This window comes from Marmota flaviventris, chromosome 13 (assembly GCF_047511675.1).
Source record: "Marmota flaviventris isolate mMarFla1 chromosome 13, mMarFla1.hap1, whole genome shotgun sequence".
Taxonomy (NCBI): Eukaryota; Metazoa; Chordata; class Mammalia; order Rodentia; family Sciuridae; genus Marmota; species Marmota flaviventris.
The window spans coordinates 101,151,985-101,179,173 of NC_092510.1; the positions used below are offsets into that span (position 1 = coordinate 101,151,985).

The following is a 27,189-nucleotide window of genomic DNA, read 5'->3' on the forward strand; positions in this document are numbered from 1 at the left end:
ATTCCGTGTTGTGTGCAGTCTGTCAGTTTTCTGTTCCTTTGTCTCTGGGGTCACCTGTGATGGAGGTTTCCTGAACTGCTGAATCTCAGCGGTGTCTTGCTTGGTCACTGTGTCTGATTGTGTTCCAAAGCAGGGGATTTCAGTAGTCCCCTCCCACCCCCAACTTGACAGTTGTTTCCCTGGAGAGCCTGAACCCTGGAGCTTCCTACTCTGCCATTTTCTGTTGCAAATGCTATCTGTAGACAGCAACATTTCAGAGGTTGCTCCATACTCTGTGAAACACCCCGATCTCTTGTCCTAGGAGTTCTGAGGGGCCCTCAGCACACGACCCAGCTTACTGAGACTGAGATGAATGTGTGCCCCATGTACGCTACACATGTTGCCTTCAGCATGCCTCAGAAGAGCGGCTGGCCCTTCTTACATCTACAAAGAATAAACTGAGAATCCCGTGAGATTTCCTATTTCAACATGAAATGCGAAAGTCTGTCCCATTTATGTTAATACAGGCAATGAAAGAACAAAACCATAATGACCAGGTTGTAGTAGAAACAGAATTTTAATATAATATTCAAGTCTAGCATTTTCTATTTACAACAAATAAATATTGCCCCAACCCAATCAGTAAACTTTTTTTTTTTGCTTTTTGCTTTTTATACAAATATTCAACCCCTCCCCCTCCCCCCAAGCCCTCCTTCCCCCAAACCCCGTCTCACGTGGTCTCGTAAAGCCCAGGATGCAGTGGTGAATGGCACTTTCAGTGGCAGGAGATTCGACGCCAACGGAGCTGTCCTCACTTGCCAGGTGAAGAGTGTGGCCCATGAGAGGGCTTCTCTCTCCGCTCCCAGGGCGGGCGGGCGGGCTGTGTGGTGGGTGACACCCTTACTCTCAGTTGGCCCTGGAGATGGACTCTTTGGTGCAGCCTGAGAAAGGCTAGAGTGGTGGGAGGAGGGGCCGGGACCCCAGGATGGTCACAGGCGAATGCCTGTAGGCACCAGGAGAGAACTGCAGTGGTCAGACCCGCTGGGTGAGGGGCGCCCTGGGGTCCCCGCGGGCACAGGTGGTGGTGACTTGCACCTGAGAAGGTGTCAGGAACTGTACAGAGGGCAGTGGCCAGGGGCAGGCAGAGCACCATGCCCATTGGCAGCGCTTCTTAGCCAGTCAGCTAGTCCTCTGTGGCAGAGAGCAGAAGGCACCTAAGGCAGCGGGTGGTCCACGGAGGCCAGGTCAGCCTGTCAACTGGCAGGTGTCAATCCCGGCAGCAGGAGAGGTTCAGGTGAGCTGGAGTCTGGGGGTGGCCTGGGCTGGCAGGTGGGTAGAAGGGGGCTGCTTGTCCTGAGCCACTCTCGTCTCTGTGCTCACCACTGGCCAGCCCACCCTAGGGAGATGTCCTTAGAAGATGCCCTTGGCAATCCTGAGCCCTTTCTGCTTCATGCGAGGGAGGGTGGAGCTGGCTCCGTGCTTGACCTTTGCCCCCTTGGAGAAGGTCCGCTTCTTCAGGACAAAGTCATAGTTGGCGGTAGAGTTCATGGCGTAGAACACATTGGCGTTTTCAGGGATCTTTAGTTCTGGTGAGAGGGGGGCAGAGGGGTGGTCATGGTATTCACAGGTCCCCACAGGATCCACTACCTGAGTCTCCTTTAGGACAGGCCTAAGCCACAGGCCTGAGATCCCCCAGTCCAGCTCCAGGACCACCAGGGACCCCCTGGAGGCTTTCTGCCTGAAGACAGACCTTGCTGAGGCCCTGATGGGATCTTGTTTAACAAGGGTCTTGATCTCCAGAATGCGGCGGCTGGGCCTAGAGCTGGCAACGGGTCACCCCACGCCGCCCACAGAGCTGCCTTTGTGGTCCTGACCCTTCCTAGAGCAGGCTTTGCAGACCCAGCACCTCTCCCGAGTGCTCCCGACCATGGCCCCAAGGACCACAGACAGCAGGCCTCATCCCAGGCCCCCTGTGCACCCCACGGGACCCAGGCTGCCAGCAAGTCCTTCCTCTGGGTCGTTTCTGGCCTGGAGCCTGCTCTCAATCCTGCTGGGCCGAGTCGTGGGGCTCTGACTAGTCCTGGCCTCCCCAGGCCTCAGTCTTTTCCGTAAGGCAGGGGCGCCCCCAATCCTGCGCACCAAACCAAAGTGGTGCGAGGTGCGGGGAGAGGGTCTAGAATGCGACCCGCGGGGATGATGGGTGTCGCTGCTGACTGGGCTAAGGCTGGCAGGGATGTGTCCAGGGCTGCCGTGGGGCAGGCACTGTGTGGCCTGGGGCAGGAGTGGTGCTAGCCGTCCCCCACCCCCGCCATCCCGTCACTCACTGCGGTCCCCTGAGATGATCTGCAGCAGCTCGTAGTCATCGGGCTCCTCCTCGTCCAGGTTGTGTTTGTCCAGGGCCTTGCGAATGACAGTGGGAGCCTTATCCTGGCTGGTCACCTGGGGCAGAGCAGGGGACCGTCCTTCAGGGCACAGGCCCTAGAGCGGCCCCCCCAGAGTGCAGGGCCAGGGACCCTCCAGAGTCTCCTGCGCTCTCAGAGCAGGGGCTCACACTCTCATCCCCTCTGGTTCCCTGAGGGTGGCCTCCTTGGAAGGAAGGGTGGTCCTTCCCCGCTGTTCCTAGCCCCCTTCTCCCACAACAGAGACTGCTGTGTCCCCCATGTCCCCTGGGGAGCCGTGTGAACCCCAGGGATAACAAGATTGACACATCTGGGGAGCAGATGGCCTCTAATCCAACCCAAGAGAACCGGGTCTGCTCTGGGCTGGAGGCTGGGGGTGGGTGGCACAGGTCAGAGGCCCGGAGGCCTGGACCCTGAAGGCGGCCAGGGCACAGGCAGGGCTCAGACAGAGGTCATGCAGGTGAGTGCTTACTGACAGCCAGGATACCTCCTGGCATGCCTGACCCCAGCAGGATAGAGGTGGCCGACAGCTCCCTGCAGCCAGAGGCCTGGACGGGCAGACCCCATTGGCTCTGGGTTCAGAGACATCCAGACTCGCACCGCCGCTGGCCCCTCCGTGGCTGCCACCATGTGGCTGCCCCCACTCTCTTGGCCTGGATCCCTCCCTGCCCCTCCACCAGCCAGTGCCCCACGGAGGCACCCAGAGTCACTGCTGCCTCCTCTGCTCCAGCCTCCAGAGCTGTATCTCCTTCCTGAGCAAAGTCAAGGCCAGACCCTGCTCCTGTGGGCCCATTCCTCCCCTCCACTCCCTGGGATGAAGCCCTTGGCATTGACCACTTCTTCTTACTCCTGTCTCCCCTCTTGACCCCTAGAACATAGACTCCAGGAGGGCTTGGGATGGTCCTTGGTGCTCAACACGTCTGCCACCTGGCTGGGTGAGCGCGAGGGGCCACCCCGGCCAGCAGGCTCACCAGGATGCTCTTGTACATGTTGCCGTTGTCCACGTCCAGGCTGACGCGGACGATGCAGCAGTCGCCCACCTGCTGGTTGTAGAGCGGCAGGGAGGAGCTGTAGCTGCAGACCCCCGAGACGGAGCGCTTGTGGGTGCGAGTGGTGGCCACGGGCGTGGTGCAGGCGGACGATGAGGAGGTGCTGCTGGAGGCCGAGCTGATGCCGGAGGTCTCTGGGGAGGACTGGGAGGCCGACTCCCAGAACTGTGGGGGACGGTGACATCAGCAGAAGCCCAGACCCTGAGGGGCACCTGGAGGGCCACTGGAGGGATTTCCCGGCCCTCGGGTGGATGCGGGGAGGGGTGGGGACGCTCGCGCCAGGAGGCAGGGTGGGGGACGGGCAGGTGGGCACCTTCTTTTCCTGGCCATCAGGGGACTCTGGGACGAAGCTCATGTTGATCTCCTCCACGTCGGAGCTGGAGGAGCCGGCCGAGTGCACGCTGAGCGCATCTGTGATGTCCCCGCTGCTGAGGTAGGAGCCACACCTGAGCTGGTCACACGACCTGGAGTGGGAGCTGCTGCTGGTGCTGAGCTCTGTGCTGGGGGCCTGGCGGCTGGACGACACGGCTGGCTTACCAGAGGCCCCTCGTGAGGGACACATCCCACCCTGTCCCCGTCCCCTGAGGAACTCTGTACAGGGGGTACTGGCTGGAGGCTTGGTCAATCACCAGGACCCACCCCTCCCACCTACAGCCGTCTGAGACCATTCAGAAGCGCTGGTTCCCAGAGGAGGAAACCGGGGCCCTGTCACAGGAATGGTCAGAGATGGTGCAGTCCAGTGCTGGCCTGTGTGGCTTAGCCCTGAAGCGCCTCTGGCCCTGGCTGCTGGGTCGGACACCTACTCGCTCCAGCGCTTCACAATGGCAGTGCTCTTCTTGGTCTTGAGGGTGTTGCTGGCAGACTCAGACGGGGGCTCCAGCTCACAGGACAGGCTGTAGCTACAGGCAGGGACGGCGGTGAGGCCACCAGGAGCTGCATGCGGGCCTCTTCCCAGGACCTCCCCAGAAGCTGGACCTGGGGGCCACCGCCCTCCTGGTCCGACACTGACCAAAATCTCAGGTCCCAACCTCTTTGGAGCCAGTCCAGGCCACCCTCGATGTCCCCAGCTCCTGCCCAGCCTCACCTCTCGGCCTCACTGAGCCACTCCATGGCCCGGAACCAGGACCCAAAGTGCTCCGCGGGCGCGATGCTGTAATTGTTGCAGGCTGACTGAAGCAGCTTGATCTGCGCAATGACCTCAAACTCCTGGGCGAGGGGCGGACAGGAGGGTGAGGGGCCCTGTCCAGGCACAGGGCAAGGCAGGGGCTGCCCTCTGGGACTTTGCTTGGGTCCCTCTGCCCCTCCAGGACCCTCTCTGAACCACAGCCACTCCTTGGCAGCCAGCCCAGACCCGACTCCTTCCCGCCCTTCTCAGTCACCAAACATGTAGTGCTCACCTTCCTCCTCTTCTCGAAGTTGATCAACCTCCCCTGCAAGACAGACAACCAGCATCCCTCAGGGAGCTGCCCTCCACCTTTAAGGCCTCCTGCCTCTGCCCCCCCACGAGAGCCTCCAGGGGACGGGGCACCTGCACAGGCACAGGCTCTGGGGATAACGGAGACCGAGGCTTTGGGTGAGGAGGCCCTGTCGTGGCCACCGCAGGCTGCCTGACCTTCACTCATGCCCACAGCTACCCGAGAGCAATTCCATCCACACCCCACAGCCAGGCAGCCTGTGGCACACAGGAGGGTGTCGCATTCCCCTGCAGGGGACCACGAAGCTCTCAGCAGTACTGCGGGCTCCGGGGCCAGCAAGGGCTCTCTCCTCCCAAGCCTTGGGACCCAGGACCCCAACCCAGTTCCTGCCCTGCCCCCGGCCTTGGGCTCACTCACATACAGATAATCCTTCATGGCAGTGTCCAGCATCACCAGGTCAGTGAGAAACGTGCCCAGGTAGGGGACAGTGCCCTGGATGACACCCTGTGGCATGGGGTGGGGGGTGATAAGTAAGGCCTGGGGCCCTGCCCTGAAGGCTTCTTAGCCTGACCCTAACCCCACGTGGCCTCCCACTGGGAGCAGTCTGGGAACCTTAAGCTACCTCTGTCCCAAGTCCCCCTCCTAGACTCTGTGGACCCCAATCTGTCTCTGTGCAACTCCCTGGCTGGCATGTGGCAGATGCCCAAGGTTATGTGACTCCTGATCACCCCTCCCCACCAAAAACTCTGCCAGACCCTGGGTCTGGGGCTTCAGCTCATCCCCCATGATGCCAGCTGGTCAGGGCGTGGCCCCGCCTGGGTCCAGGGGAGATCAGGTTCAATGGGGGCTCAGGGACAACAGGAGGGAAGGAGTAGGGAGCCCCTTCCTCTCCAGCTCCCCCAGCACCCATATCCCTCCCTGGCCTTGGGCATGGTCACTCACCGATTCCTTTGGCCGCCTCTGGGTTCTCTTGGGATTCATCTCCAGGGTCGCAAACTTGGAGGTCCCCTCCTGCCAGGGTGGAGGATGGGGTCAGAGCCTTCCCTTGCCCCTCATCCATCAATACCCCTGACCTTGGGCCCACGGGCTGGTGCCAAGTTCCTGCTGCCCCTGGCATTCTGCTCCAGCACTCACTAGTGGGGACCCTGAGTTGGCAGCCTGGCCTCTCTGTGCCAGTTTCCTCATCTACAAAGTGGGAACAGGACTACACGTGCCTAGGGGGCAGAGAGGGCTCGGTGCCACATTACTGGCACTGGTGCTGTCCCGACTCGCCCTCGGCAGCACAGTCTGCTCAGAGCCCACATGTTCCTTTTCCTCTTGAGCCTCATCACCTCGTGAATTGGCATCGGTACTCTTCCATTTGCCAGATGAGAAAACTGAGGCCCATGGGGGGTGGTGCTTGGAGGGCAGGCTGTCCACATCTCTCTGGCCAGTGACGGGGTTCTGTCTTTCCCTCGGGAACACTGACGAGGCTCCCGACACTCTGCTTTCATGCCACACACGGGGATTTCAATGTGGGATGCTTCTTCCTGACCTAGCTAGAAAGCGTCCCTTCCAGGGGCCCTGGGCCACCCTGTCCCACAGAACAGGCCTTTCTCTTTACTCCTCATTGATTTAGCTTGCATGCCCAGGGTCTCCAGCTGAGCTGAACCTCAAGTGGGGAGAGGGACAAGGTGTCTGGGTTCCTGCCTGCCCCAGCCCCTAAGTGGCTCCTGTCTCCCCGGGGCCCTGGCAACATTCCCCTGCAGAAAGCTGTCATTCTCCACTCGGGACTCCTGGGGGCCACCGCACACTGACCAGGGGTCTGGGGTGGAGACACTCTGCTTTCTCCTTTATAGGGAGGCTTCTGAGGTGGGCTACTTGGCACCTGCCCCTGCTCCAAGGAGTGTGCAACCTCTTGAGGGTTCTATGACCTGTCAGCAGCCTCTGCTCTTGGGGCAGAGCCCAGCGCCACCAGGGCAGCCAGATCTGCCTCTTGAGTCTGAATGTCAGGACCCAAGCCTGGCGGCCCCTTTGGTTGACTGGCCCTGGGCACCCCCTGCAGATTCCCATTCCTGGCAGACCTCTCCTCTGGGGTGTGCATTCACGCAGAAGTGGTGGCAGGGGCCTGGGTGGCTCGAGGAAGGAAGCCTCCCCCTCGGTCCACCCTACAGCCTGCATGAGGCCACATCCCAGCAGACAGCTGCAGGCCTGCTGACCCTGCCTACTCCTCCACCCTCAGGAACAGTGGGTCCTCCTGTCTCGAAACAGACCCTCTTCCCTCTGTCCAGAGAGACAGGACTGGAAGTTTTCAAGGAAGCGTTTGATGAGGATCTGACCCCCAGCCTGTCTCCCCCTCCATCCACCCCAGGACCCCCCCTGACCTTGATGAGCAGCTCTCTGCTCAAGGAGTAGTTGTTCTCATCAGAGAAGATCTCAGATAGCTTCTGGAATATTCGGAAGCTGTCCCTGTAGGAAGAACGAAGAGAAGATGACACTTGGGAAGGGTGGGGAGGGGTGTGACCGCCTTCCAACTGCCTGGGAAAATGGGCTGCAGATGGGCTCCAGGGCCTTACAGCCTGGGGAGGGGAGCTCCTGGCTGGCGCAAGGGGGACCCCATCCCCATTTCTGCTGAGCAGTGTTTTCACCTGTTCTGATTTCAACTGGACAAAGATTCTGTGGTTACAGGTAAAAACCTGAGCATTGCCCTGCAGACCCCACCTGGGGTCTGGCGGAGGAGGAAACCGAGGCCTGATGCAGAATGCTGATGGGTCTTGAGACCCGCGGCGCCTGCCAGGGCTCCCGCCCTCAGGGCTCATGCCTGCCCCAGTTCACCGAGCTCCTGGGGAGAGCGCCCACCTGGAGACCTCCTCCCACGTCTTCTTCAGGCGGTGGATGGCGTTGCTCTGCAGGGCAGAGAGGATGGCGTAGAGAGAGGAGAAGTTCTTCAGGACTCGGCACTCCTGGGGACAAGGACTCTGTGAGCCACGCCTGGAGCTCCTGCCAACTCCTGCTGGACCCCTGGGCTGGCCCAGCCCCTGAGATGGTGCCAGGGGAGTCCCTGAGGGATGCCTGGGGCCCTGGGGGAATGAGTGCCCAGGCAGACTCAAGGCCAGCATGGCCCTGGGGAGGAGCGGCCTGGGGTCCACACAGGGGCTCAGACTACACACCACATTCTGAGAGCAGATAAAGGTGAAGAGGTGTCCCTGGGCTCCTCTCACCACATACCCTGGCCACTTCGACCCAGTGTTCCACCACCCGGGCCCTGTCTGAGGCCTTCATGCTCCGGTCCCCAAGGCAGGTAGTGATGACACAGTTGGCCACATTGTTGAACTGGGTGACGGTGGCACGGATAGTGGGTGCTAGGTGCTCCTTGCCCTTCTTGTCCCTCTGGGACCAGATGGAACCCAGGCAGTGGTAGGGCACCACCTTCTTGAACAGCTCCTGGGGAGGAAGGTCAGGGTCACCCACCTGTGTTGCAGACCACTGTCCCCCAGGCCTGGACTGGAGCCCTGTGGTCAGGGCTGGAGCTCAGGAAGTTGAGGATGTGGCTTGACCTTGTGGGAATCCCTGGGTTTTGTTCCCTGACCACCGAGGACACCCTGCACGTGAGGAACCCAGGGTGAAATCTCGGCAGGAAAGCAAAAATAGCATTTTCTCTGCCAGTCTCTGTCCAAGTACCAGGAAGAGGCTTCCGCCTGAGGTCCCAAGGCACCCTCTGCCCTCCATGTTCACATGCCCAACTGGGCTTTACCCAGAGTCTGCTAGGACAGTGCACATCAGGTGCCTAATAAGTGCTGAGGCTGGCAAGGCCTCCTGGGCAGACCCTGGGTGACCTGTGGGCCTGGGGGCTCCACAGTGAGCACCTGTCCTCCCTGGGTCAGGCCCGCCAAGCTGTGTCCTGTCTCCTTGTGTCCTTGTACAGTCACCCTATGGGAAGCAGGGGTGTCCCATGGCCCCGAGGGAGTGGGCCTAGGGCATGTATTCTGCACAGGTGGAGCCGGGATTAGGATCGGAACACAGCTCTGGGGCAGGGGATGGCAGGTCTGTGCGTCTGAGGACAGAAGGAAGGCCACTCCCTCCTGCCCAAGCCGCACTCAGCCACTCACCGCATCCATCAGCGTGAACTGCTCTGCCACCAGGTCAGGAGGGAATGCTAAGAGGTGAGGCTTCTCCTGGCTCAGCCCATTCTCCGTGGACACAGGCGAAGGCCAGCAAGGTTCCACTGACAGCGCGGGTGCTGAAGTGGGCTCTGGCTCTAGAGTCTGTGACAGGGCCGGTTCCCGTTCTGGAGCAGGTGATGCAACTGGCTCCGGCTCTGGAGCTGGTGCTGGAACCGGCTCCTGATCCAAAACGGGTGCTGGAGCTGCCTGTAGCTCCGAGGCTGGTGCTGTGGGCTGCAGCTCTGGAGCGGATGCTGGTGCTGCCACTGGACTGGGTGCCAGGGCTGGTTCTGGAGCTGGCTCTGGCTGTAGCTCTGGAGTTGGTTTCAGAGCCAGCACTGGAGCTGCTGCTAGCGCTACAGGAGCACAGACCCAACATGACTGCCTGCCTGAGCCTGCCCAAAGACAGAGACACCCCGAGCCCACACAGGACGACCTCCCCGACTGCAGAGCATCCCGACCCGCAAGGCTCATCCTTGCTTCTGGCCCAGCGCCAGCCCTGGAGCCTGCTCTCCATGGTGCCCAGCTTGACGCTTCCTCATGTGCCCTCAGACACTCACCCCAGGTCTCCTCGCCCTCGGGCTCAGCCTCGCTGGGCTCCAGGTCCTCCAGCTGGGCCAGAAGAAGGTGGGCACGGCGCTCCAGGTCCGAGCCAGGCATGTTGAGCTGCACATAAGCCACCAGCTGCTTGAGGCAGGGAAAATCCGGAGGCTGGCAGAAATCCTCCGAGTACTGGTCCAGCCAGGTCCCCAGGATGGAGGAGATGGCGCTGGGGACCAGAGGGTGAGCAGCAATCAGAGGTCTGGCCTCTCCTACCCTATGGCCTCTCACATTCCTATGGGGCTGGGCTCCTGCGCCTCCCCTGTCCCTCTAGAGGCCGGTCCAACCCAGTCCAATCCAAGCCCCTTTGGCTGTACAGGTCACCAGGCCAGGTTACAAAGATCTTCCACTAGAGGGAGCCCTGGGGCAACGATCAGACCAACTCCCCTTAAAGGTCTCCAGGGAAGCCTGACACTCCTCTGTCTGCCTCCTACCCCACTCCCCAATGCACACTCCACCACCTCCTTCCAGCACTCACAGGGCCCCATCGACACCTCAGCCTGTGGCTCATGCTGCCACGCAACCTCATTTTCTGTGAGCTGTGTGTGGGTCTTGTCTCCCGAAGGGCACGGCCTGTCCCCTGCACTCACTGAGTCCCCCTGGGGACCAGCTGAGAACCCATTATCAAGGAGCTGAGCATGATCAGCTGCTCCCCAGCCCTCCAGTCCAGCCTTGACACAGGACAGGTGGGCAGGCCCGGCTGGGTTGGGCTGGGCCGGGCCAGGGTGGGGATACATGGCCACAGGCCAGCTCTGGGCCCCAGCCTCCCCTCTGCTCCCAGGGGTCCTGGGACCTCACCCACAGCTCTGTCCTCCTCCTGCAGGCAAAGCCCCAGACCTCAGCCTGCCAGCAGGAATCAAAAGTGGGAGCCAGTGTTTGCCTAGCCCTCCCAAGGCACAGCCTCCAATGCCCCCACTTTGGAGACAGAAGCCCTCCCTTGACCCAAAGCTCACTCACTTTTTAAGTTGCTCCTGAGGTCCGCCATTCTCACTGGAGTAGGGCAGGATGCAGCCATATCTAGGGGAGGCCGTGAGGGCGTCACATCTACCGTACCTGCTTATGACGTCTAGGGTTACTGGCTGACCCCCGACAGGAGGGGCCAGGACCGCAGGGGTCTCCCTGCTCTTTTCACCAGGTGATGCCCATGCCTGGAAATGTACTTGCACACAGCAGGCACTGCATATATGTTCACTGAATGAATGAGCCCAACCAGCTGCTTCTCCAATACCCCAGGGGTCCCTGCTGTGGCTACATCTAGTCCCCCCAACCAGATGGAATCTGGACCCTCCTTTACAAATGGGGAAACTGCTTTGCCCCAGGCAGCGAGGTTCTTCATGGGGGAGGGGCACTCACAGCCCTGGGCGGGCACTCACAGCGCCAGGCTGGGCAGGCACTTCAGACTCATGCCACTTGGTCCTCACTACTCATAAGGGTGGTGCTCTGAGTACCTGCGTTTCCCCAGAGCAAACTGGGGCTCAGACAGGAGCTGGCGTTCCCATGACCCCGCGGAGTCCCTCTGGGCTTGGAGGTGGGGCTCACCTTTTAAAGAGCAGGTCCAGCACCTGCTGGGTAGTAGTGAAGGCTCTATAGGTGCACAGGAAGACGGTGACATAGGAAAGGTCGCTGCCCTGGAAGGCGGGCACCAGGTGCTCCACCAGCTTCTCCAGCGTGCCCGCCTTCACGGTGCGCACCTTGCAGGTCTCATAGAGGTTCAGCGCCGACTCGTTCTCACCCTGGGCAGACAAGGGAGGGGCAGTCTGTGGTAGCACAAGCCTCCAGAGTGGATGGAGCTTAGGCCAAACTCCCAAGTACTCAGCAGCTGTGGCCAGAGTTGGGACAGGAGGGTCTCCAGAGGAAAAGGCGTCTTGGCCTTAAAAGTAGAATTTGAAATGTGGGAGTGATTACAACTACTGATTCCTTTGGGCCAGTGTGAGGAGGGACGTTCACAGCCTCAGATAACACAGCCTCAGATAATGGTGGGCCTCTCCGAGGGAGTCCTAAGGAGCACCCATCCAGAGAGAAGATGGGACTGTCCTAGGGCAGGGGAACAGCCTGTCAGGACACACAGGCGGTGTTCCCTCGGTCGCAGAGGGAGGTCGCCACATGGCACAGAAGCAGACACAGGAGCACGGGGCTGAACAGCTGCAGCAGTAGCCTCCCTTCTGGAGACTTAGGAGCCGAGTCACATCCCCTCATTGACCTGGAGGGGCCTGGGGATGTGCTCTGTGAGGTGGTGACGTGCAGGAAGCGTACGTGACAGCTGTGCCTGTGCTTTTTAGGTGAAGACAGCTGCACTAGGTATACGAATGCAGGGCTGGGAGAAGGTGCAGTGAGGTCAGCTGACAGCTGTGGGGACACCTGGGAACACGGTGCAGCCTGACGAGAGGTGGGACAGAAGTGAGAACATCTTCTCCCACACTTGGCTGCTGTAATCAGGGCCTCGGCACCTGATCAGGAGCTGGGGGGCCCTGGGAGGGATGGGGAGCAAAGGCCCAGAGTCTTCTCAGGTGGGATAGGGCCCTGGTGGCTCTGGGAAGGAGCCTGGCACAGTTGCCGTTCGGGATCTGTGTCCCTGGGCTTGAGTGGAGACCCTGGCACACACTTACCCCGAGCCAGCGCTGGCCCTTGCTGGCCCCATGATGCAGCTGCACCTTGCGCAGGGAGATGGAGTAGATGACCCCGTTGACCAGCTCCTCACCGATCTCCTGCGTGGAGCTCTGCAAAGACAGTGCCCGGCAGCCGGGCCCTGGCGTTAGGGGCCTGCCTGGCCTGAGTAGCCTTCTGTCTCCAAGAGGAGGCACAGATGCGTGGCCACGCAGACCTCCAGCTCCAGGTAAAATAGAAACATCAGGACAGGGGCTGCTGCACCACGTTCCCCTTCTCACCCAGCCAGTAACACCCTGGGGTGTGGACAATGGGCCCCTGGGCTCCCAAGCGCCCAACCAGCTGCTCCGGACTGGCCACCTCTCGCTCCATCCTCTCTCCAGGATGGGCACTGAAATTGACCACTTCATAGATGGGCAGGTGCCGCTAAGAGGAGCAGCTGACCCTTCACTGAGCTGCCTCAGGTAAACAGTGGCTAGGACCCCAAGGCCCTGCTTCTGTGGCCCCCCAAGAAGGCAGCTCCTCAGGACAGGGGTGCTGCAGCCATCCTTTTCCCACCTCTCTTCTACCCCACTTGGGGTCCCCAGCTGACCCAGCTATAGTGGAAAGCTGTTCCTGGCCCAGCCCTGGGTCAGCAGCATGGGTCTGGGGCAGGTGTGTGGCATCTCTGAGGGCTATGTCACAGGCCACTTCCTTCCCCTCTGCTCATTTATGCCCTTGTGCCCACGTGGGCGACGAGGCGTTCCTATCTCTGTTCCTCTTCGTGGGAGCGTGGTGGATATGAATGGCGGGGGAGATGGGACCAGTGGTGGTGCTGGGGTCCACAGAACCCCCTAAACATGGGATATTGGCTGGGGCAGAAAGTGGGGTCCTCTGACTGCTCCCAGGCTCCAGGGCAAGAAGGAAAGGCTTTTATTTTAGGAGCAGACTCTGCCCACCGGGCGGGCTAGCTCAGGGGGCTGCATCCTGCTTAGCCATGCCACCCCGGCGGCAGGGCAGCGCCCACCTCACATTTGTGTCCAGGGAAGGGGTGAGCTTGTGGTGGGAGCAGGGACTAGAGGCTGACCCTGAGGGTTGAGGGAGGAGCTGGGAAGTGAGACTGGCACATGGCCACGTACACCCAAAGTCACTGCTCAGGTGGGCGTGGAGCCGGAGGACCCATGGGAAAGAGCTCCTTGGCCTGCCTCTGCAGCCCTTCTCTAAGGCCCACACACCATGTGCTGGAACCCGGGCCCTGTGACTCTTGCCCACCCTCAGAGAGAAAGCTGTGGACATCACACGGCCTCCTGACCCTCTTCCTCCCTGCTGAAGGGGACTTCCTTTCCGTCTCAGGAAAATGAGACAGATGTTCTCCCTCCCTGCACACAAAACTGCCTTGGAGGAGACGAGTTTCAGAGGCCAGGGGTCCTGGGCCCCGACCACCCTGTCTCCTCAGGGGTCCTAAGAGGTCAAGACTTGGCTGGGGAATCTCCAGGGATTTTAGCCATACCAGGTCCAGCTGGGAGTCAGTATCTGAGCACCCATCAAGGGCAACAGCTCGAGGATCTCATGTAGGACCCACGTGCCATGGTGCACTGAACTTGAACCACTCAGGAACCCAGCACAGTGCCAGTGCATAGCAGGTCTCAGAGATGGGCTCCATCAGCATCTGGTCGGCCAACCCACAGGAGAAGCAGGGCCAGGTGGCCTTGGCCATGCCAAAGCAAGTCTAAATAGCAGCTCCTCAGTGAGCCACTGGCCTCGGCTGGCAGCCCAGCAGCTGGCCCTGTGCAGTGTCATGTGATTCCTGCGCCCTTCCCCCAACCAAGGGGCCTCTCCTGTCAGCTGGGTGGGGGGTGGGGGTGCAAGTCGGCACCACACATGCCTGCCCTAGGGGTGTCACCAGTCAGGGGCACAGATGGGGAGCTGCTCCAGCCCCTGCGGAGCTAACCCTGAGCTCCAGGAGGAATAAGGCAGATGCCGGAGCAACGCTGGGCCTTTTACCCCCTTCACCCCCTTTACCCAGCAGAGACAGCAGCGCGGGGCCTCCACTCCCTCCTCTGACGCCTCTTCCCGGGACAGAGAGAGAAAGCAGTCAACAGCCCTGGGATCTGTCCCCAGGACCCTCTGAGCCACCAGGCACCCACAGGCCACCCTTTTCTAGCAGAGCTGAGAGCCCACATGGGCAGCCCAAGCCCCCAGGGATCTGGGAGGGAGAGGAGGGGAGTGGCCCAGTAAACAGCTGAGGCAGAGAAAATGCCTCCCCAAGGGCAGACGACCAGGGAGGAAAGAATGCCACATGGCTGGCTGTTGTGGCCGCAGGGGACGATCTTCCTGTCCTCCCTTTAGCATGCGCAATGTCCCCAGGGCCCTAGAAGCCAGTCAGGAGCTGTGCCTCAGAATAGATGTGGGTCAGTGGACAGGGCAGCGGTGCCCTGGGGCCCTGAAGACAGGGCCCCCACATCTCCTGTCTGTTGGGGCACAGACCACGGCCCTTAGGACAGGGAGAAGAACAAGGGCCTTGGTGGTTAGTATGTCACCTGACCAGCTGTATCTCCAGCTGTCCCGGAGGGAGCTGTGGCGGCTGAGCCCCGCGAGCCAGACTCCCTGTAGGTGGAATCATGGCTGCTACGAGGGGAGCCACGGCTGCCTCAGCTCTGTCCTCCCCACAGGGGTTCACGTCTGCACACACCTCAGCCCTGTAGCTCAGTTTCCTGTGGAAGCTTCCAACAGGGGTTCCCAGGCGCCTTGGGCCTGCAGACACTCATGGGGCTCTCTTAAGGAGGTCTGGCTGAGCAGGGGGCTGAGGCTCAGGGAGGAGGCCAAAGCCGGAATCACTGTCTCCTCTCTTCACCTGGAGAGGTCACCTCCACTTGGGCAGGTGGCACTAAACCCTCAGGGACCCCATTACAACCCCTGGGCTGCTGTCCAGGGCCAGCGAGTCATCAGGGCCATCCTGGAGCCATGGCCAGCCTCTAGTCAGCATCCTGAAGCTCTGGGAACATGAGGCCCTGCCCCAGGGCCCACCAGACCTGAATGCCACCCCTCACAAAGAGCCCCGACTCCAGCCAGGTCTGGTGGACGGGGAAAACAGCAGCTCTCCCACAGGTGACGGAGGGGTGGATTGAGGGCATGGCCTGGCCGTGTGGGGGGCAGCACCTGACCCGCCACAGCCCCCAGGAGTTGGCAATAAACCCTGGGCAGGAAAACCTCAGGGAGCCTGTGTGAGGCCCCCCGAGGCTCTGGAACCTTGCCTGACCCCTGTGCTGGGGCAGCTCCTGGACTTTTAGCCTTTGAGTGGGACGCAGCAACCACAGCCAGAACAGAGCAGAGGTATCAGAATGCCAGGCTCTCCAGGTCCTCGGTGGCCAGACACCCTCCTCACTTTATGGGCCTGGAGACAGAGGCCCGGGGGGCGGGGACGGGCACATCCGGGTCCTGGTTCAGTCCCAATGAGGGAGGGGGACCCCAGCATCATGACCCTCCACCCTGGGCCTGCCCCTAACTCCGAGGCCCAGGGCATGAAGAGGACCTCAGCAGGGATGTGGGGTCAGCCGCACTCCAGTCCCCAGCACAGAGCCTCCATGGGCATTACACAGGGTGCCTGGCTGCCATGGCAACAAGTGAGCTGGGCCCACGGCTGCAGAGGCCATGAGGCAGCTCCATGACCCCAGACACTGAAGTCTGGTGACCAGCCTGTGCCGAACCCCCAAAGAGACTGTCCTGCAATCCCAGGACCCTCTCTGCCAGCCTGGGCCCCATGACTTGCCTTGTTAGCATTGGAGACTAAAGAGGCCTCCAGTGGGGTAAGGGAGACCAGCCTTCCAGCTGAGTGTCCACGCTTCTGTCTGTCTGCTAACAGCCAGCTTCTGACTGTCAGGCAACAAGCCACCAGGGCCAGAAGGAGGACTGCAAGGGGACCGAAGGTCCAGATCACCACCACCACCACAGACCACAGTGTCCAGCACACGTGGGCACTCCTGGTACCAGGCCCTTCCCGCCCTCATTGCATCTAATCCTCCCAGCACCTCACCTGACAGATGAGGAAACAGCTGGGCAGGGGTGCACCCAGGTCAGGAGCCAGGAATCGGCAGCCAGGACAGGGATTTGAACCCTGGCCTGTGCAGACACACCCAGGCCTGGTTGCTATTCTGACCACGGTTACAACCTTAAAGCAGGGCCGGGCCGCTGTCATGCAGAGGTGGAGGAGGGCAGAGACAGGAAGGGCTCCCTCAGGTCACTCTGCAGGTCAGCGTGACTAGGCCAGTGCTTCACACTTGCACCTCTAATGGAGATTTGTGGACACCGGGAGAAGGGCTAACAGTACCACAGCCCCAGGTCAGCTGCAAGAACCAGGACTGGGAGGCTCCATGCTGATGGGCCAGGTGGTGTGCCCCAGGAGTCCAGGGCACTGGGCAGGCTCGGCTGCTCGCCTGGCACCTGCTCAGAAAACCTAATTGTGGCCGTTGTTGCTTGTCCAGCTCTGATACTGGGCCAGGCACGGTGCAGAATGCTCGTCAGGCCTCTTGCCTCACCCGTCCTCACCGGGACCCCGGGGGATGAACCTGCATCATGTCTGTGGTATAAATGAGGAAACCAGGGTCCAGAGAGCAGTAGGTCAGCTCCAAGGTGCCAGGTTGGTGTTCGAGTGCCCCGTTCTAGACCTCAGAGGAGGAGCGCTGACAACACCCAGTGCCCACCAGACAGGCTCCGATCCCCCTGCCTTGCTCATGGACTGTCCCTGCGCTCACCCTCTCCCTCCCGGGGGAACTGGGACTGCTGAAGGCTCAGCTCCTTCCATGCCAGGTGGCAGTTTTCAACTTCCATCTCTTGGAGTGGGGCTGGGGAGGGTTGCACCTTGGAGGTGCATCTCTAGGAACACGGCTTTTCTGGGCCTGTGAGGCTGGAGGCCCAGCCCTGGGACAAGGTGGCCATGGCATGGTGGTACTACACTGTGGGAGCCCTCTAAGCAGCTGACCAGTAGCCTCTGGGAGCCTGTCCTCAACTGCCTGGGCACAGCCTCCTGAAACCTCCCCACTGGCTCCTTCCAGAGGCCGTCTGCTATGGGCAGTGAAAAATCTACCTGGACCCTTCTTGCCTGCTACACAGGCAAGGCCTGGAAACTCTGTTCAACCTCCTGGTTGAGGGTCAGGCTCTGCCCTGCCTGCATGCTGCCCGACATCTCTTGAACTTGTCAACAAGGCCATCATCTCCAGAATACCCTACGCCTCCTGGGAAGAGCCCTGCATGCCCAAGTGTCCTCAACCTGGAGCAGGAAAGGGGACCCAGGCCAGCCAACCTGCCTCCCTCCTTCCTCAGTCCCCCAAGGAGCAAAGTAAGAGCCAACAGGGGGGTCCTGGGGGCCTGTGGTTTGTCAGTCCCCTCATGAACTAGATGGGTGATGAAACTGGATCTTTGGAAGACTCCTGGAAGACCACAGTACACAGGGGCCCTCAGACCGTGCCCCTGGCTCTCCAGTGGCAGTACTAAGGAGCCCTGGGGTTGAGCTGTAGAGCTGCCCAGTGTGACCAGCTGGCTAGACAGCAGGGGAAGGAGGGGAGCATGGGGGAGAAGCCCTGGGGGCGGAGAAGCCCCTGGGAGTGGAGAAGCCAGGGCCCTGCCCTGGGCCTCCCAGGAAGGCTCCCGGGGCTCCTCTGCCTCCACCAGCTTGCTGCCTGCTGCAGTCTAATTAGTTGTTTCATCTGTCAAATGGGCTATTAATAGTCTTGACCCCACAGGACAAAATGCATGCAAATGACCTAGCACAGGGCCTCCCAGGAGGCACTGCCTCCTTCAAGCCATTTTTTTTTTAAACCTGTGGGTCTGATGTGGCCTGCCTCCTTCAGAACCTGTCCTCAGGGTCCTCTGGACTGCAGCACTTTCACCTTCCTCTGGAACATAAACAACCCTCTCTGCCCCTCACTGACTGCAGTCCTTGGGAGCCCTGGGAGCCCCCAGGTCGTGGTCCTCCAGCCAGCTCTGCTCTATGGTGACAGGATCCCCATATCTCCTGCACATGGCAGGCACCCACAGGGGGCACAGCCCATGTTCGAGTCCTGGCTGCCGCCCTTGGCTGCGTGTGTGACCAGGCCAGGGGCTTCACCTCTCTGCCCCTAGGCTCCTAGAAGGTGGGGTTGGCGCCTTCTGAAGTCTGGTGCAGGCTGCGGGAATGACCCACTTCTCTGAATCCTCCCAAACCTTTACAAAGGGTGTCACACACTTTCTAATCAGGCAGAGATGAATTGCATCCTGGGCCCGAGGGCCCTGTCCTCTCACTGCCTGGACACCTGGCCCCAAGTGCCAGAGACTGGCTATCCCACCTCCTCCGCTGCCCACAGCTCGTAGGTACTGCAGACCCTCACGCTCCTCTGCCAGACCAAGCAACGATGGCCTCAAGGTAGGGCCTGGACCTGGCGGCCTCAAGAAAGCATGGAACGGCACAGGTCAGACTGGGCCACTGACGTCTTGGCTAAGAGTCAAGAAGACAGGTGGATGCCCAGATGTGCAAGGGCATCTGGCACCCCTGCGAGGGGAAGCCCGGCAGAGGCTTGGTGGGAAGAGTCGGGAAGCAGCCTGCCTGGTGGTTTCCAGACAGGACAGTGGCCTCGAGCAGGGCTGCTTTGGCTCTGGCACACTGCAGCCACCAGGAAATCAGCCCCAGGATGGGGGGGGGGGGTTGGCAGGAATGACAGGGACTTCCCCACCCCCTCCCCAGGCCCATGCTAAATGGTCATTGTGTTTGGTTTCCGGCAGTGGCCTCCTCTCCTGCCAGGACCCTGGCTTTCCTGCCCCAGCCAGAAGCTTCCCCTCTGATTTCTAAACAGCAGCTATGAGCTGCACCTCAGTGCTGAGGCCCAGGGAGGGAGAGCGACGAGCCGTGGACAGCCATGAGGGATGGAGCTCAGCTCTGCCTCTCCCAGGGCTCCTCAGGGATGCAGATGGACAGAGTCAGAGAGAATGGGCCCTACCCCAGTCAGGAACCTGCCCAGCCCCTGCGAGCACTCTGGCCAGACCCTCCCAGCACACAAAGCCCCAGGCACTGCCAGATGTAATGAAAGCCAGATGAGTGCTGGGCTGGTGTCAGGCCTCCCACCCCCACGCTCCCAGGGGTCCTGCTCCAGCTGACAGAGGACCAAGAGTGCTGGGTGGATGGGGGTCCGGCAGCACACCTAGTCTGAACACCAGCCAAGCTATGGAGTTCTCCGGGGCCTGGGGTTCCCCCACAGAGCTCCCAAGTTGGGCAAGAAAACATGCTTTGTCCAGGCCTTGTCTAGGCAGAGGAGTGAGGGGGCTGCTTCTCATTCCACTACCCCTGATGCACATCAGGTGCAGTCAGGCTGAGGCAGAGGACATCACCCACCGTCCCAGTGCCCTGCCCCTGTTCTGGGCACATTAGAAACAGGAGTGCCAGCCCTCACCCAGTACTCCTCCTCTATCCATGATGGGCGAGTGAGCCCCCTTCTCTGAATCCTCCCAAATCCTTGTGGATTAAGGATGCAGGCATGTTATCTAATCAGGCTCAAATGAATCACACCCTTGGTCAAGGGTCTTGTCCTCTCACTGCCTAGACACATGGTCCCACAGGTTGTAGACCAGCTAACCACGCCTTGTTCCCCTGCCTGCTGAGCAGCACTGATGGGTTCCAGGAGGCCAGACCCATATCTGCTCCAGAAGGCCCCTGCAGTCTTAGCCACCTGGGGATTACAGGATTCAGCCACCCCAACCCTTTGCTGGGCACTTGCACTGTGAAGTCTACCAATGTGGAGCAGGCCCTAGCAGGCCAGGCCCCTGCGGTTGGCAAGATCACAGGCCACAGGCATAAAAAGGTGACAGTGCCCAGGGAAAAGGTTTACCTGAGCTGCGGGAGCTGGGGTCGCCACACTGGGCTTGAGCAAACCCAGCTCTCGACCTGAACAGCTAGACAGGCGTGCTAGCAGCCGCCATGCCCACCTTGCTGCCTTGGGGATGGAAAGAGGAGGGGGTTACTGCAAAAGGAACCCCCAACCCACGCACCTACGGTGAAGGGAGGTGGCCAGCTAAGGACGCTGGGCCGCCGTCCAGTCCTCCCTTGAGAGACACAGCTCACCCACCTCGAGGCGCGGCAGATCTGGGTCCAGCTGCGTGAAGCTGTGTAGCACCACCGGGCAGCTGTCGGGGACGCCCACCTCCAGGCGCACCGCGTCCCACACACTGCGGCTTCGCCGGGAGCCCGGGAACAGCGGCTCGGCGCCGCCCGCGGGCCCGGCCGACTCGGCCCACATGCGCTGCACCATGGACTGCTCGTGGCGGCGCGGGCGGCCGGCGGGCCGCGGGACCCCGGGCGGCGCGGGCGCGGGGCCGGCCCGGCTCCGCGCTGCCTGCGCTCTGCGCCCGCGGCCCGGCCCCGCTGATGTCAGGCAGGGGGCGGACCCAGGAGGAGGCGGACCCAGGAGGGAGGCGGGACCGGCACGGGCGAGGGGCGGGGCCGGCCAGACGAGGCGCGTGTGCCAGAGCACCGTGGCACTCGGCGGAGCCGGCCCGCGGGTGCGCGTACGCGCTGGCGCAGTGGGTGTGCTGCATGCGTGAGATGCGTCTTGCCAAGGTGTGCTGAAGTCAGCCCAGCTCCTCCGAGTCCAGTGAAGCCCCTCCCTAGTGTGCCCCCCCACCCCCACCCCCCGCTGTTGCTTAACCTCGCGGAGCGCGGAGCCTCAGTTTCTTTATCTGGAAAACTTGGGTAACGAGAACGACTTCCTCAAAGAGCGGCTGGGAGGATGGCATTGGGTCATGACGTGCGGCACCGGGCCGATGCCTGCGCGTGGTGTGGCTATGTGCTCACAAGAGCAGTGGAACTGTGGCAGTGGCCTCGGTACACAGCAGCGTTGGGCTGTGTGGTGTGGAGCTGAGGGAGGACGGTGCCCTACCCTTTCTAGAAAAAGGTCTAGCCCCTTTGGGTATTATGGCCACCCCAGAAGGGGTCCAGGTGGAAGGGCAGCCAGGGATCCGGGAGAGAACCAGAGAGTGGGCTGAGGCCTGCAATACCCAAGGAGGGAGGGATCTAGAGCTACAGATGCCTGGCAGAGCCCCTGGCCCCTAGCCAGGTCAGCTGGAGCCGCTGGTGGCTTGAGCATTCATGGAACTGGGGCAGTAGTTCCCTGGCAGAGCCAGGGAGCCTCAGCTATTCTTTCTGGCAGGCAGGGAGGAGGGAAGCAGGACCAGGCCAGGTTTGGAGAACACGTGTAGAATGGGTGAATGAATGGGTTCCTTCCTCACATTCAGTCTCCTCCTTGCACCTGTGCCATCTTCACAGAGGTGGGGATCTCTGTCAGCAGCCCTTGCAATGTCAACCACCTCTCCACAACTGTCCCAAACCACTGGGCCTGTTTCTCTATGTGTAAAAGGAGAGAGCAGTGGAGAGCACACCTTCCACAAGCACTCCCTGCGCACCTACTGTGCCCAGCCCCACACTTCTGTTGGAGCTGTGAGGTAAGGAAGCCACCCTAGCCCTGTGACCCCACAGAATGGCTGGTTATTTCCAGGTGGGGCTGTGTTCTTACATTTTCTAGTTTTTCTAAAATGTCTTTGTAACCAGGTATGTGTATTAAATGGTGTTTTGTTTTAAAAAGTTAAGATGGGACTCAGATCCCCAGAGGTTGCTAAGGAAGCATCCCAGTCCTGCCTCCATGGAGGGTGAGGTGGGTGGGCACATCAGAGGAGGGACTGGGGACCTGCACATGGCCCTGGGCACAGCCTCTTCCCACCTGCTCCTGAGCCAGGTTCTCTGAGCTCCAGCACCTGCCCAGCTGGCTTGATCGCCTGCCCCTCTCTTAACTCATTCTCCCCAGGTGAGCCCCTGCCCCCTCCAGTGAGTCCTGATGCACCTGGCCTTGCCACCCCTCCAGCCTTGAAGGTTTGGGTGGGGTGGCCCAAGGAGGCTGGAGAGGGGGAGGATCCCCCAACGGCTGGCCTGACCGCCTCCTGGCCCACCACCTGCCTGTGCATCATGGATGCAGGGGTCCCCATCGTCTACTAGCCAGTCCCTCTGGCTGGTGTCTGCGGATTTTACAAAGCTCCCCTCTGGTGAGCCTGTTATGGTTCTTGATGCATACATAGACACACCCTAAGATCCAGGGAAGCCCAGCTCCCTTCCTACCCTGTGACTCCCGTCTGCCCCAGGAAGTCACCTTTGTTAAGGGGTAGAAGCTGTTGAGGCAGCAAACAGAAGCTCCTGCCTAGTGTGGGTGCCCAGTGCCTCACCCCTGCAGCCTGAGATGTGGCCACACCATTAGAGGCTGACTCCCTGGGCACCTCCTGCATACAAGACCCTCTCCCGAGGCTTCACGTGAACACACCCTCCCTCAGAATTCTCCTCACAAGTAGATCCCTTACCAAGGACAGGACCATCTGAAAGAGGAGACAAGGACAGCATGTGTCACAATGGAAGGACAGCACCATGCACATGTGCTCACCAAAACCCAAGGCATCCAGAAAGGCCTCTGCATGGAACCAACATCTGAGGGGCTCACAGGGGACAAAGGGACATGTTAGATGCACACTAGAACGCAACCTCCGAAGGCCAGGTTGTGCAAACCTCTACAGACAAACAACCAGTTTCTTCAACAAATACACCTGGGGGGGGGGACGACTATACATTAGCAGAAGGGAAGTGACACCAATCAAATGCAAGACATGGATTCTGGATCATGATTTGAACAAGGCAACAGTTTAAAAAAGAGAGAGAGAGAGAGAGAGAGAGAGACAACTGTGATTACAATGGACCCTCCTTATCTAAGGGGGATACCGTCCAAGACTCCCAGTGGATAACTGAAACTGAGGACAATACTGAACCCAAGCACTACAATACTGCACATCAATCTGATAACCAGGCGGCTCAGTGACTAACAGGCAGGTGGCGTATACAGTGTGGATACAGTGGATGAAGGGATGATTTCATGTTCCAGTGGGTAGAAGGGACAGTGAGAGATTCCATCATGCTGCTTAGAACAGCATGAAATATAAAACTCTTCAGTTTTACATTTCTAGAATCTTCTGTTTAATTTTTTGGGAACTTGGTTGACCTTGGGACACTGAAACCATAGAAAACAAAATTGCTGATAAGGAGTGACCACTGTATTTGAACACTACTGGATATCTGAGGTCATCAGACATAATCATTTTTAAGTGTGATAATGGCACTGTGGTTACTATTAGAGTCACGTACTGTAGTATCTGTGACTGGAATGATGTGCCTGGGATTTGTAAATGTTGTCCACTGCGGGATGGTGGGAAACGGGGACAGGCTGTTAAAGCTGAGTGTCTTTATGTCATTTTTCTATTTTCATGTCAGTTTGGACTTATGCACAATAACAATCAACAAGAAGGGCTCAACTGGAGACTGACCCTCCTATGCCCCTTAAACTCCCTGCAGCCTTAAAGAGGGCCACAGACTTCAGACCCCAGCCAAGGCAGTGACACTTCACTCTGTACCCAGGACAGAAAAGGCTGGTGGCCCCACTTGGGCGCCGGCAGTGGACATCTGGGAGAATGTGAGTCCTAATGTCCAGACGGTGCTGTCAGAGGAGGGTGGTGGCTGTGTGCAGCCCCAGTGGCCTTGGGAAGGCCTGAGCACAAGGCTAATGCTGTCCCTTGCACTTGGGGTACCTGCTAGAAGCAAGCAGAACCAGGGGGAGCACAGGGAGTCCCCCTGGGGAAGTGGGAGGTTAGGGAGCAGTGTCTCTCCCTTCCTCCCTCATCATACCCCAGCCCCCCACCCTGGGAGTGCATCTGCCCTTCCTTGGGGGGTAGAGCATGACAGACCCCGAGAACAAAGCTGTGTGGATCTTGTGCAGCCGCGATGTTCCTCGAAGGGAAATTCTCAAGGCTGTGAACTGACAGCTGGAGACTAGAGCCAGGCTGAGTCTGGCCACACGTGTGTTTTGTTTGGCTTGCAAAGTGTTTTAAAAATTTTCAGCCAACAGTAAAAGGTCAGGTGACTTCATATAAAGATCTGTATTTCCGGCTTCTCCTGTAACGTCAGATGACCTGACCACACCAGGTCTGTGTTCCCACATGCCCTGAGAGGCCAGGCGGGAGCTGACGGCCCCTGCTCCCTTTAGCTGAGACATGGGCTTGGAGTTTGCCACAGACACCTGGGCACTGACCATCACTCACTGGCTGCAGAAAGTCCACCTTGGCTCACAGGAAAGGTGTACTCGGGCCCAATGGCTATGTCTGTCTCCTGTCCCTGCACATCAGTGGATTCCCAGAACACAGCATCCAGAGGGGTCCTGACCTTTCAAAGCCCACCCAGCAAGGCTCACATACAACTGCTGCAGGTCCCCAGAGAGCGCTCCGGCTCTGCTGGAAGCCTGCCGCCTTCCCTGTGGTGAGCACCTGACAGCTGGTGCACCCACCACACCCCGTGGATGTTCCAGCCAGGACCCAGGCCTGCGTTTACACTGGTCCCAGGGAAGAGTGTTCCAGTCCTGGGGTGCAGGCAGCAGTGAGGAGCAAGAACTGGGTGCAGGCAACATGGGGGCAACCACAGCCTGGGTATCAGCCCTCCAGCCTGGACTGGGCACAGCCAGCAGGGCACAGCAGGCTCCAGACGCAGCCTGGGCGTGGGTGGAAAAGCATTTCTCCTCTTGCCGGGCAGGTGGAGTCACCCCCGTCTGCCTGGAGTTCTACATTTAGAGCACGGGGAAGACACAGGGTGTGGCCAGGTCAAGCCCCTCTGTCATTTCCCGGCAGGGACATCACCATTCCTGGACTGCCTGGGTCCTGGGGTGGCCCTGTGTGGGTGAGTGAGCACACATCATTGGCAGGCCGTGACGTACCTGGGTGAGCAGGGGTGTGCCCAGCACAACGGGAGGGCCTCCCTGGGCCCCGCCTCCTCTGTGCCCGAGTTCTGGGGACCACCAGTGGCCTCCTCCTACCCCAGGATTGGCAGGGGTGTCTCTGGGGGCTGAGGTGGAACTCCGAGCTGGTCAGGAAGTGGGAACTGAAGCCCCGGGGAGGCCGCACAGGGTGGAGGGATGGGAGGTGGTCATCACCCCAGTCTGACCTCACAGGGCGTTCCTGTCGAGGGCTCCACCAAAGCCTGGAGCCTGGAGTCGGCCCAGGCTGGGGACCTGGAGGCGGGGGCTCAGCGAGGGGCACGTGGGGCCTTGCTGCCTCCTGGAAAGAGGGCTCGCAGCCCAGCTCGCTGGCTCTTCAGGTGTCGAGCAGAGCTAAATGGCAGTCCAGGGGTCACCAAGAGAAGTGCTGCCCGTGGTGGGGCTGGGACGGCTGACAACTGTCCCTTAATCCCTGAGGGCTGGCTGTTCATTCCCTGAGCAGGAGGCCTACACCTGAGAACCACCGTGTCAACTTGGGATGGGCTGGCCAGAGGTGGAGGGACACAGAAGAGGGGAGGAGAGAGGCAGAGGGGACAGACAGAAAAGGAGACTGATTTGAATTGGGAACAAAAGAGAGGGTGAGGGACAGGGAGACCACAGAGGGACAGTTCTCAGCCCTCCCAGGGACGCCACGGTGGGGGCAGGGAGCAGCGTGGGAGCACTAGCAGGTGTGGCTGAGGAAGACACCAACCACAGGGGGTCCCACAGTCTTAGCCCCAAACTTATCCCCTAGCCTGGGATCGGGAGGTGGTGACATTGGTCCCAAGCTGTGCAGGGCAGCAGAAGTCAGAACACACTGTCTGAAAAGTGCCCATCACACCCAGCAGGGACCCAACACTCCACACCCTGTCATCTGCCCTTCCCTGGAGGGTGGGCAGCCAGCGGGCATCCTGTGCCAGCTGGAATCTGTCACCACACAACAGGGACCAGAGGACCAGCCCCAGGGGGCAGACTCTGACTTGAAGTCCAGATTCCGGTTCAAGCTCCTGCTCTGTCTTCTTCTAGCCTCAGCCTCACCTCCCTGAACCCCAGTTCTTGTTAGGAAGATGGGGATGCGATATTGATAGAGCCACCAGCTGCAGAGGTAAGACGGGGCGGAGCCGCGGGAATACAAGAAGCACTCTAGGAGAAGAGCCCCGGAGCTGGCAGCCAAGGCCACCCTGCACTGACCCACTGGGGCCAGGACAGGCGTCAAGGCCAGCCAGAGTGACATCCCCAACCGCCTCCCCGGCACTGAGGAGGAGTCTGAGGCTCCCGCAGCCTCCAGTCAGACTCCTTGGACCTGTTCTGACAAGGAAGGACAGGGAGCTCAGGAAGCCGGCGCCTGAGCCCGGCCCTGGCTGTGACCCACCCGGCTTCCCCGCTCAGACTCACCTCGGTGGCGGGTGCCAGCAGGGGTATCGGCCAAGGCATGGGGGTTTGGACGGTGGCATGGCGGGCAACAGCCCACCGTCTGGCAGTCACCACTGAGATGCAAGCAAAGAACACAGAGCCTTTCCTCCCCCTGGGCAGGGCGGATCTGGCATGGGCCTGGCCTGCTTCCCGGGCCATGGCAGGGCAGGAGCCTGGGGGACAGAGGGCTCCCCAGGAGGCCCTCAGCCAGTATGCCTGTTGCCTGCCTGCCCCAGTGGAGTCAAGTGTTCAAGTGCCTAGGCCCAGTGTCACCCACATGGCTGTCATACCTGCTCCTGTGACGGGTAGGGCTAGGAATTCTGGCTTGTACCAGGCCAGGGGGCAGCCAAGGATGAGTGACTAGGGCTGTCCCACGCGGGTAGAGCAGCTCTGGCCCTAACGTCTCCTCTTGGACTCTCTCCTCTGCTGCCCAAGGCCCTGTGCCCACTGCTCTGCCTGTCCAGGGACTGTGGTAAGGACAGGGCTCGCCACCTGTGAGCCCTGCAGTGGCGGGCGCCGTGGGAGGAGGCAGGAGAGCCCCTTACTTCTCCTGGAAGTTGGCCCTGCCCACCAGATTGCAGGGCTCCCCTGTCCCTGGCAGCCAACTTGGGATTTCACTTTAACTTGGGGGACTGAGCTGGAGTTGCCAGCTGCTCACGTCACTGGTAGTGACTAAAAATGGGGCATCACCACCATTGCCAGCACTTTGGAAAGGACGCTGGCAAACAGCTGGAGGCTGCGCTGTGGGGAGAAAGGGG

General features: G+C 60.4%; 1 protein-coding gene across 3 annotated transcripts in view; it reads right to left on the minus strand.

The window, feature by feature from the left end:
- Window positions 1-697: 697 nt before the first annotated feature.
- Window positions 698-27,189, minus strand: part of Ralgds (ral guanine nucleotide dissociation stimulator) — a 41,174-nt gene continuing 14,682 nt past the window's right edge. The window contains exons 1-18 of one of the 3 annotated variants that reach the window (XM_027942408.2): window positions 20,258-20,446; window positions 12,191-12,301; window positions 11,124-11,317; window positions 10,542-10,601; window positions 9,545-9,753; window positions 8,931-9,340; window positions 8,050-8,265; window positions 7,681-7,784; window positions 7,206-7,290; window positions 5,785-5,853; window positions 5,260-5,346; window positions 4,825-4,857; window positions 4,512-4,633; window positions 4,231-4,326; window positions 3,741-3,942; window positions 3,350-3,592; window positions 2,304-2,418; window positions 698-1,565 (exon numbers count right to left, since the gene is read on the minus strand). In XM_027942408.2, the coding sequence (XP_027798209.2) occupies window positions 1,390-1,565; window positions 2,304-2,418; window positions 3,350-3,592; window positions 3,741-3,942; window positions 4,231-4,326; window positions 4,512-4,633; window positions 4,825-4,857; window positions 5,260-5,346; window positions 5,785-5,853; window positions 7,206-7,290; window positions 7,681-7,784; window positions 8,050-8,265; window positions 8,931-9,340; window positions 9,545-9,753; window positions 10,542-10,601; window positions 11,124-11,317; window positions 12,191-12,301; window positions 20,258-20,440 (2,715 nt within the window). In that variant the 5' untranslated portion in view covers window positions 20,441-20,446 and the 3' untranslated portion in view covers window positions 698-1,389. Of the gene's footprint in view, window positions 1,566-2,303; window positions 2,419-3,349; window positions 3,593-3,740; window positions 3,943-4,230; window positions 4,327-4,511; window positions 4,634-4,824; window positions 4,858-5,259; window positions 5,347-5,784; window positions 5,854-7,205; window positions 7,291-7,680; window positions 7,785-8,049; window positions 8,266-8,930; window positions 9,341-9,544; window positions 9,754-10,541; window positions 10,638-11,123; window positions 11,318-12,190; window positions 12,302-20,257; window positions 20,447-27,189 lie in introns of those variants that run through there. The other 2 variants (XM_027942391.2, XM_071601117.1) reach the window with 2 other exon arrangements.